Raw genomic sequence first — 9,479 nt, 5'->3', positions numbered from 1 at the left:
GTCAGCTGCGGGCGGGCTCCTGGAGTGTCTCAATTCCCGTTTCAACTTCTTTTCGTTTTGCAGCTGGCCAAAGCGGGGCTCAGAGAATCAGAGAACTTCCCCGAAGCCGAGAAGCTGCCTCCTCGGTACCCATAGCTCCGCACGGTAGGAAGGCCTGAGGATGGAGGAAGGCCCAAGAACCACTACGGGTTAAAACCATGGAGCTACGGAGCACCACCGAGGCCTAGAGAGACCCTCCTACCCTATTGCTACCCCCTACACTTCCAACTTCCGGCGGGGCGCCACTTCCGCTTCCGGCGGCGGGCTACAAAGCTCTACGCTGGGTAGTTGGTTTCCTTTCCTCGGAGTCGTTTGCGGGCTTCGAGTCCGGTCGCCAGGACCCCCCGCCCCCGTTGCCCCCTGCCCTCTGAGGTGGCACCTGCGCAGGTGAACACTCCCTCCCTTCTTCCCTCCCGCCTGCCTCTCCTTCCCCGGCGCGCGGTCTGTGGGGAGCGGGGGGCTGCGGCGGCCGCGGCGCCGGCCGCGCTCGGAGCGGGAAAGCCTTGCTTTGCGGGTTTGCGGGCTGCTCGGGCTGGCGTGGCCCTGGGTCTCGCTTCAGCCCGGGAGGACGAGGTGCTGGGTTGGAGCCCCAGAAGCGCTTTTCCGGCCCAACTAGGCCCCCTGAGCCGCGCCCATATGGTGGGAGGAGCCCGACTCAGCTCCCCGCCTTAGAAGCCGGGAATTTTCTACCCGGTTGAGTTGTCCCACCAGCTCCAGGCCTTGTGACTTTGGGCAGATCCCTTCTAGTCGAGCCTCAGTTTGTTTACTTGTGAATGACAATGTCCTACTGGGTTTTCGGGAGGATTGCTTGGAGGAGGGACAGCTTCCGCAGAGTGTTTGGCCTGTAAAATTCAGCAAATAGCATCGCGGCTGCTGTTGCTAATAGAGACGGCTGGGGCAGTAGAGAGTCGTGAGGAGAATTCTGGGTGGCTAAGAGGATCACGTAGAAGAGAACGTGAAATGCTTAGCACAGTGTTAGATAGGAAGTAAGTGCTTGGTAAATCGGAATTATTAATTGATGAGGGCAAGCACTGTGTCTGGTTATTGATTTCCTAAAACTGATAGAATTGATAAGCGAGGTGAATTATGAAGTTGGTCTGTCAGAGCCAGCCTTGAAAACTGGCCTGATCATTGAGACTCTTCTTAGAAGTCTGGGTTGTAAAGATGTCTGGTGCTAAGAGCCAGAAGAATTAATAAGAGGGTGTTTTCCTAAGTGGTTTGGGGGTTTTTTACTCAGAAAGGTTTTGGGCAGGAGGAGAGTGTTTGCTTCCTTTTGAGTTGTTATGAAAGTAAGACATAGTTGTAGTTAAAAAGAAAGCAGTATCGAAAGCTGTGGAATGAAAAACGTTTCTATCTTCTGTCTTCGCCCCTCAGGTGTAAATAGAATTGAAGGTATTTGTGGATAGATCAGGTCTTGTGTGCTTATGTGTATGTATTTTAATTTCCTCAGGTGGGGTCATCCTACTCATAGTGATGTGCGTCTTAGTCAGACGGTGTGTTGTTGTCTGAATGTATCCGCACTCACAGGCCGACTTCATTCTTTATAATGCTACACCGTATTCTGCTGAATGGCTGATGATACTTCAATTATTTCCCTGTTGATGGTCACTTAGGTTGTTCCCAGGATTCTGCTGTCTCACCTTTCATCCAACCTTTCCTTGACAAAATACTTCCTTTTTATCCAAGGCACCCTGGAGTTACGGGGATATTTTGCTTTGATCCTCATTCACTCTGGGTTAGTAATCACTTACTTCTGGGGAAGAGGACACTGTTGATTGGGCAAAAACCCAGGTAATATGAGAAGAACAGGTATACTCCAAGAGTATCCGAACTGCAGGGTATAGACTCTGTACAGGGCTCCTAGAAGATGGGCCATGGAACGTTTAGGGAAGCGGTGACGCGGCGCTGAGAACTAGTTCATGCAAGGCAGCTAGTCGGTGTTGGTGACTGTTGATCTCTTTCACTGGTTACCCAGGAAACAGATTTGAGAGGATCTCGGAGCGGGGAGGGATCTTAAATGTAGCACTTCTGCTATACGGACTCGGGAGGGGTCCCTTCTTGGGAGAAGGGGTTTCCTAATGATGGCTTTTGACCACTGTCATAGGAGTTATACTCTTTGATTGGACAGACCCCGATATAGAAATTAATTTAGTCATTTCTGTACTGTCACTTGAAGTCTCTCTCTCTCTCTCTCTCTCTCTTTTAAATAACAGATTGTGGTTTTACTGTAAATAACCCTTCTCTTGGACTGGGGCCTTAACCTGAATGAAGCAAAGCCTTTTTTTTTTTCCCCTGGCATTTTACAGGTATTTGGTGTGCGCCTCCCCCCTTCCCCACTACAGCTGGTTTGCTAATCCTAGAGCTGACAAGCATCCAAAGAGTTGGAAGTCTGCACTACTAGGATTCTGACTCGGTCAGTTTCCTGTATGTACACTGATTAGAGGAACTTAAGATCTTAATCTTTACATGGAGGCTTTTCCTTTCTATTCTTTTTTGTGAAAAGGGGGCTTAGGCTCCACCCTGATGGTAACTCCAAAGTTTAAACCTTTGTTACTCTTTGATCATGAAAGAGATGGGGATGGGGTGGAAAAGACAGCAGAGTAGATGTAAATGAACAGACTTTTATGTCTTATATTTTAGTCCTTTCTCATAACTTGCTTTTGGCCATAACCTAACTCCATAAGGGACAATGTTGGTAAACCACTGGCACCTTTTTTTTTTTTTATATATTTTTATTTATTTCTAGAAGAGAGAGAGAGAGACAGCGTGAGCAGGGGAGGGTCAGAGAGAGAGGGAGATACAGACTCTGAAACAGGCTCCAGGCTCTGAGCTGGCAGTCAGCACAGAGCCCGACGTGGGGCTCGAACCCATGAACCGCGAGATCATGACCTAAGCGAAAGTCGGACGCTTAACCGACTAAACCACGCAGGTGCCCCACTGGCACATTTTTCTTAATTGTGTCAATTGATCAAGAAGAAACAAAAATAGAATTTCCAGGACCTTTGATAAGAAACTCTGTTAGGATTGGAAAGTGGATGGAACCTGGATCTGGACCAGATCCATGAGATTAGGTGGTTTTGATAGTCTTTGTGGTCTGTTTTTGCTGAGCCTGTCTTTTCTCTGTGTTTAGGAGCCTGAGACCTCCTTTTCCAGAGCCCCAGGATGGAGCCTGAAGGGTACCTAGAGACACAAAGAGATAGAGAAGTCCAGAATGGTAAAATAAGGTCACCATCCAATGAGATGCCGGCTGAGGAGTCCGAAGTTGTCCTCATAGCGGCTCCCCAGGCCCAGGTTCCACGCCAGCCTTCCGGGCCTCCAGCAGAGAGCCTCGAGGGAGACTCTGTCGAAGACCTTGAGGCCCTGCCACGAAGGAGCCCTCCCAACGCGGCAGCCTCCAGACAGAGGTTCAGGAAGTTCCGCTACGAGGACGCGGCGGGGCCCCGGGAGGTCCTCCGACACCTCCAGGAGCTTGCCGGACAGTGGCTGAGACCCGATATTCACACAAAGGAGCAGATCGTGGAGATGCTGGTGCAGGAGCAGTTCCAGGCCGTCCTGCCCGAGGAGCTCCGCGCCCGGGCCCAGAGGTGTCAGCCTGGGGTCAGGATCACTGGCTGAGTCCCGCCACTGGGGTCTTGCTCAGCCTACGCGTGAGACGCCACCAGAGGTTCTCTTTGTTGTTGCAAGAGCCAAGGACAGTCGTGGGGAAATGCAAACCTCGGTTTTTCTGAGCTTGCCTTTGGCTGGTTGTAATAAGATTCCATCAGAACCTGTGTCTGGACCTCTCTCTGGCTGAGGCAGCTCTTGTTCCTGGGACTGAGCTCCAGAAGGAGCTTCTCTCCCCTCTGGTTCGGACAATCAGCCTGTTGCTTGTTTTTGCTCTGCTGAATGCCTCCTGTTTTGCACTTTCCGACATGCTTTAATATATTGTTATGTATCCAAAGAAGTAATCGCTTCATCTTTCTGAATTCTTGATACTTGCTGTGGTGGCATGAATGGAAGCTTCTGTAACCCCGTCCAGTAAACTCACTTGAGACGTCCTTGAAATATTAAAGTTTGGTCCTTAATCACAGTGTGCTGTGGTGATTTACCAGTTTAGCTCTTACTCGGCACCTGAGAAAGGGGAGACAGGTGTCAGGAGTAGATGTGAGCCAGATGTAAGATGAGAACAGGCCATGCCTTCGTGTTAGTCAGAATTTTAAAAAAATTCTTTCTTTTCTTTTTTTGAGAGAGAGAGAAGAGGCAAGTGAGCCAGGGCCAGCTAAAGAGACAGGAAGTGGGAGAGAGCGGGGCATGTGCTTAACCCATTGTGGGACTCGAACTCCCAAACTGTGAGGTCATGACCTGAGCTGAAGTCCAATGGATAACTGTTTGAGTGACCCAGGCGCCCCCAGAATTTTTTTTTTAAGTTTATTTATTTTGAAAGAGAGCCTTAGAATACACACAAGTTGGGGAGGGGCAGAGAGCGGGAGAGAGAGAATCCCAAGGTCATGACCTGAGCTGAAATGAAGAGTCAAGACGCTTGACTGAGGTGCCACCCAGATGGCCCCAGTCAGAATTTAAATTAAAACAGAGGGGTGCCTGGGTAACTCAGCCGGTTAAGCATCCAACTTTGGCTCAGGTCATGATCTCACGGTTCGTGGGTTCGAGTCCCCACGTGGGCTCTGTGCTGACAGCTCAGAGCCTAGAGCCTGTCTTTGGATTCTGTATCTCCCTCTCTCTCTGACCCTTCCCTGCTCATGCTGTCTCTCTCTCTCAGAAATAAATAAATAAAAACATTTTAAAAAATTTAAATTAAAACTGAGGGATAGGGACGCCTGGGTGGCTCAGTCAGTTGACCGTTCAACTTTGGCTCAGGTCATGATGAGGTGAGTTTGAGCCCCACATCGGGCTCTGTGCTAACACACAGCTTGGAGCCTGGAGCCTGCTTTGGATTCTGTGTCTCCCTCTTTGCCCCTGTCTTGTCTCTCTCAAAAATAAACTTAAAAAAAAAAAGAATGGAAACCAGCTTGACAAACTATTTGTAAAAATAAATAAAATAGAAACAAAAGAAAAAAAAAACGAGATACAACAGGGTCCTAAGAGGTAACGTAACACAGATCTGTTTGATTTGTTATTTCTCCATTTGTTCTAAGTTTGTCTTCCCTCAGGAGAACTCCGTCTACAGTCATTTGACTGTTCTGCTCTTCCTGAAACAGGTCATCCCAGCTTTCTGTGCGTGGAGACCTGTGCCTCGGCTGACCACTGAGAGCCGTAGCTGTGGTTGGGACAGGCAGGAAATATATGGCAGTTGCTTTTCCTCAGCGTGGCCCAGTCTTGAGGAACCTCGCTGTCTCTGTGGCCTGGCTCTCAGATTTGTACATCTAGAACCGGCTTGGTGCCAACTCAGAAACTAATCTTTGGTAAAGGGGCCAGTTAGCTCTAAGCTGGAACTCCTGTTTATTCTGCCAGTGTTTAATACTTCCGAACCTGTGGGACTGGTCTAGAAGCTAGGATACAAATATAAAGCCCAGTATTAAGGAAATGTATGATTTTTGAGGTGGAGAGGAAGACTATACTGGTAGGACCGCTTGAGTAAAACTAGTCTTCCCTTTTTGGCATCTGGTTTTGAGATAGCATTAAGAAAACATTTCCTATTTTAAAAATACACGAAGAGCAGAGGAGGGAGGAAATAGCCAAGTTAGGGAAGTGAGATTTTTAATTGAACTTAAGCAGATCACTGGACAGAATCACCCCTTGAGCTAAACAGCATGGGAATGCTTGGGGAGCAGAGAACATACAGAATAGTGAACTGTGCCTTTTATTGACTAGGTTAAGCTTTTCTTTGTCTTTAAAACTATTTTATTTTAAAGAGGGTTTTTTTTTTTTAATCTTTAATCTCTACACCCAATGTGGGGCTTGAACTCGCAACTCTGAGATCGAGAGTCACAAGCTCCACTGACTGAGCCAGCTGGGTGCCCTTTATGTTAAGCTTTCCTACCTCTAAGTAAAATTTAAGATTGGCAAAGGAATTCGTAACCACGACGGGGTCAGAATATCTCCAATATTTCAGTTTGTTCGGAACACTACAGAGGTATTTCTTTTAATCTGCAGGGATCAGGGACTCCCGATGTTAAGAATTTCTTGGCCTAAAAAAATAATAAGGAAATAAATAAGAATTTCCTAGCCTACACCAATGTCTCAGCTGCTTCGATCTAGAATACAGTGTGTAAGTAAAGCAGCCGACTTTCCAGGAGGACCAGAAAGTTATCACCATAGAGATTCAATGGCTCGACATCTGGGTGTCCTAAGTTGAGTGACCTTAGCACATACTTTCTCAACATTGGCAGTTTGAGGCCAGACCATTTTTTTAATGGGGGCTTGTCTTGTGTATCATGGGATGTTTAGCAGCACCCCTAGTCCTTACTGGATGCCAGCAGCACCCCACTGATGAGACAACCAAAAATGTCTCCAGATGTCACCAGAAGTTCCCTATGGGCAAATTTGCCCCTAGTTGAGAACCACTGATTTAACGGGACAGTTCATCACAGATATGCCACAGGTTACCCTTAATGTTGAGTTGGGGAAGCTGTAGGAAGAGTGGTATAAATTTGGTTTCATATTGGGGTATCTGGCTGATCTGGTTGGTGGAGCATGTGACTCTTAATCTCAGGGTCTTGAGTTCAAGTCTCACGTTGGGCATGGAGCCGACTTAAAAAAATTGCATTTTGTATCCCCCGCATGTGTTGAGGTAACGTCACCTACTCTGGCAAATCTTAAGTTCTTTGGTACAAAGATTAATATTACACCTCCAACCCCAGCCATTCTATTGAGATGGTTTCCTGTGTGTCAGGATCTAGACTAGATGCACGAATGCTTCATTTAATGCTTACAGTCATCTGACTTCACCTATTCATATAAATACACCTGCTTTATAGATGAGAGAACTGAGATTCACCAGTAACACAATATGGCAATAATGGTGGAGCTGGAATCTAGGCCCTGGATTTCTGTCCCCCGAGTCTTGGGCTTTTTCCATCACGTCTGCAAGTGTGAATTTAACAAGCATCTCTTGAGGACCTGCATGCAAGATGTTTCTTCTTTGACTTTTCTTCAATTTATCTTACAATGCAGAGTAACATTTTTTAGTTTCATTTGATACTGAAAAAGTATGAAAACAAAAATGGTCCATGATCTCACTTCCTAGGTAACTCCCACTGACATTTTTCAAAGCAAAAGATACATTTGCATGTGGACAGAAAAGTCCAAAAGTATAGAAAGGAATAAAAAGAAAATTGATAGAGTCCCTACGTGTGGGAGAGAGCATGAGCCAGAAGGGGCAGAGAGGGAGGGAGGGAGGGAGAGAGAGACAGAGAGACAGAGAGACAGAGAGAGAGAGAGTCTTAAACAGGCTCTACACCCAGTGTGGAGCCCAACCTGGGGCTTGATCCCACAACCCTGGGACTATGACTTAATCCAAAATTAAGAGTCAGATGCTTAGCTGACTAAGCCACCCAGGCACCCCTAAAAGGAAAATTTAAAGTCTCTCCCCTAAGTTAGCGTTACATATCCTTCCAAAAATATGAATAATACAGATGTATATGCATAAACACATATATCCTTTTCTTATTTACACAAAATCCATACCATGCACGTTTAGGCTGTTTATACTTTTCTTCCCTAATAAGTCTTGGGATCTTTTGCTATCAACATACAGAGATTGGCTTTATTAAAAAAAAAAAATTAGCTGATGAGTAGTTCCTTGTATGAGTAAAACCTAGCCTTATACTATGAGTAAAAAAAATCCCCAGGTAGGGGATTTAGGTATGGACTCAAACCTCCAAAGCATAAGAGGTTGAGAGAGGTAAGTGACAGAGCCATGACTCAATCTCCATGTCCTGACACCAGAACTGGTACCGTTCACAGTTGTCCAGCACGGTCTCCCAGCAACCCCGCGGTACCAGCCCTTTGCCATGGACGTGAATTTACACAGGAGATTCTTTGCATCAAACAAACCCAGTAAAAGGAGATGCTGCAGTTCATCTCCATTTCATCTGGCTCCAGCCCCATGCCCTTGCCATGAGGTCACGCTGCCTGGATATCAAAGAGCAGAGCAAGTCCAGCGTTTCAAGGGCTCCTTGGGGATTTGAGAAGACAGTAACTCTGTATCTCTGTTGCCACTCCCTGAGATGATTCCCATGCTTTCTCTGTGCAGCGGCGCTACCCAGCTCACACCAGTGCCTGACGTTGTCCTTTTTTGAGTCCATTTAGAGTCTAGTCCCAGAGAACCCTACACATTTTATTTTTTAAAATTGTTTCTTTATTTTTGAGACAGAGCATGAGAAGCGCAGGGGAGGGGCAGAGAGAGAGAGAATTCAAAGCAGGCTCTAGGCTCTGAGCTGTCAGCACAGAGCCCGATGTGGGTCTTGAACTTATGAGCCGTGAAACCATGACCTGAGCTGAAGTCACACACTTAACCAACTGAGCCACCAAGGTGCCCCTTAAACACTTTAATTCTGTGAGAGGATAGAGAAGGAAAATGCAGAGCTTTCAGAGGGAAATACTTCTCAACTGTCTCCCATGCCTAATTTTCCCATTGTGATTATTTTGACTCCAAGTTCCACAAAAGAATAATTTCATCTAGTTATTGAAAAATGTCCCTGCCTGGGGCACCTGGGTGACTCAGTGGGATGAGCGTCTGATTTTGGCTCAGGTCGTGATCTCATGGCTCATGAGTTCGAGCCCCTCTTCGGGCTCTGTGCTGACAGCTCGGAGCCTAGAGCCTGCTTCAGAATCTGTGTCTCTGTCTCCCTCTGCCCCTCTCCAGCCTATGAGCTCTCACTCTCTCTCTCTCTCTCTCTCTCTTTTTCTCTCCCAACTAAATAAAGTTAGAAGAAAGAAAGAAAGAAAGAAAGAAAGAAAGAAAGAAAGAAAGAGAAAAAGAAAAAGAAAAATGGTCCTGCCAGATGGCTGCTAGTGAAAATCAGTGTTGGGACCACAAGGTAATTTGAGATTCCTAGCAACTGGCGGGTGCCATGGAAGAATATGTCATCCGTTGGGCAGCTACTCTCTGAGCAGTGAGTGGGTGCCAGGGCCTGGCTGCCGGAGAGGAGGCCAACACTGCGAGGTGTGGGGGCCATGAGGAGTCCACTGTGACGGCCGTGGTGGCTGGAGCATTCAAATGTAACTGGCCCTTCCAGGAGCACCATGTGTGGTCAGTTTCCACAGGCAGCTTAGTTCAATGCACTCGACAATGGCTTGACTATTTTGCTAAGCATTTTCCACCCACTGCCAGGCATTTATTGGACATTTTCCCTTGGTCTGGAATGCCTCTCCCCTATGCCTCCCCCAGTATTTGCCAGCCTACTCCTACTCATTCTTTGTGACACAGATAGGCATGGTCACCTTCATGAAGCCTTCTTTGATTTCCGTCTTGCATTGGCATCAGAGCCCCTCCTCTGAGC

At 47.1% G+C, this 9,479-nt stretch overlaps 1 protein-coding gene across 2 annotated transcripts; it reads left to right on the top strand.

The window, feature by feature from the left end:
* Positions 1-275: 275 nt before the first annotated feature.
* Positions 276-4,108, top strand: LOC120221394 (SCAN domain-containing protein 1-like). Of its 2 annotated transcripts, XM_039218778.1 has the most exons (3): positions 276-426; positions 2,346-2,452; positions 3,170-4,108. In XM_039218778.1, the coding sequence occupies exon 3, from the start codon at positions 3,202-3,204 to the stop codon at positions 3,652-3,654; it is 453 nt and encodes a 150-aa protein (XP_039074709.1). In that variant the 5' UTR covers positions 276-426; positions 2,346-2,452; positions 3,170-3,201; the 3' UTR covers positions 3,655-4,108. The 2 variants fall into 2 exon arrangements, with proteins under 2 accessions (XP_039074709.1, XP_039074708.1); XM_039218777.1 differs by lacking the exon at positions 2,346-2,452 and having other exon boundaries at positions 277-426.
* The last annotated feature ends 5,371 nt before the right edge of the window (positions 4,109-9,479 follow it).

Source organism: Hyaena hyaena, unplaced genomic scaffold (genome assembly GCF_003009895.1).
Source record: "Hyaena hyaena isolate Hyena2069 unplaced genomic scaffold, ASM300989v1 scaffold_780, whole genome shotgun sequence".
NCBI lineage: Eukaryota > Metazoa > Chordata > Mammalia > Carnivora > Hyaenidae > Hyaena > Hyaena hyaena.
The sequence above is the reverse complement of the archived record's forward strand: the minus strand, read 5'-3'. Positions and strand labels throughout refer to the sequence as shown.

Excerpts from the sequence above, each read along its gene's own strand:
- LOC120221394 (XM_039218778.1), top strand. The coding sequence starts at position 3,202 with ATGGAGCCTGAAGGGTACCTAGAGACACAAAGAGATAGAGAAGTCCAG.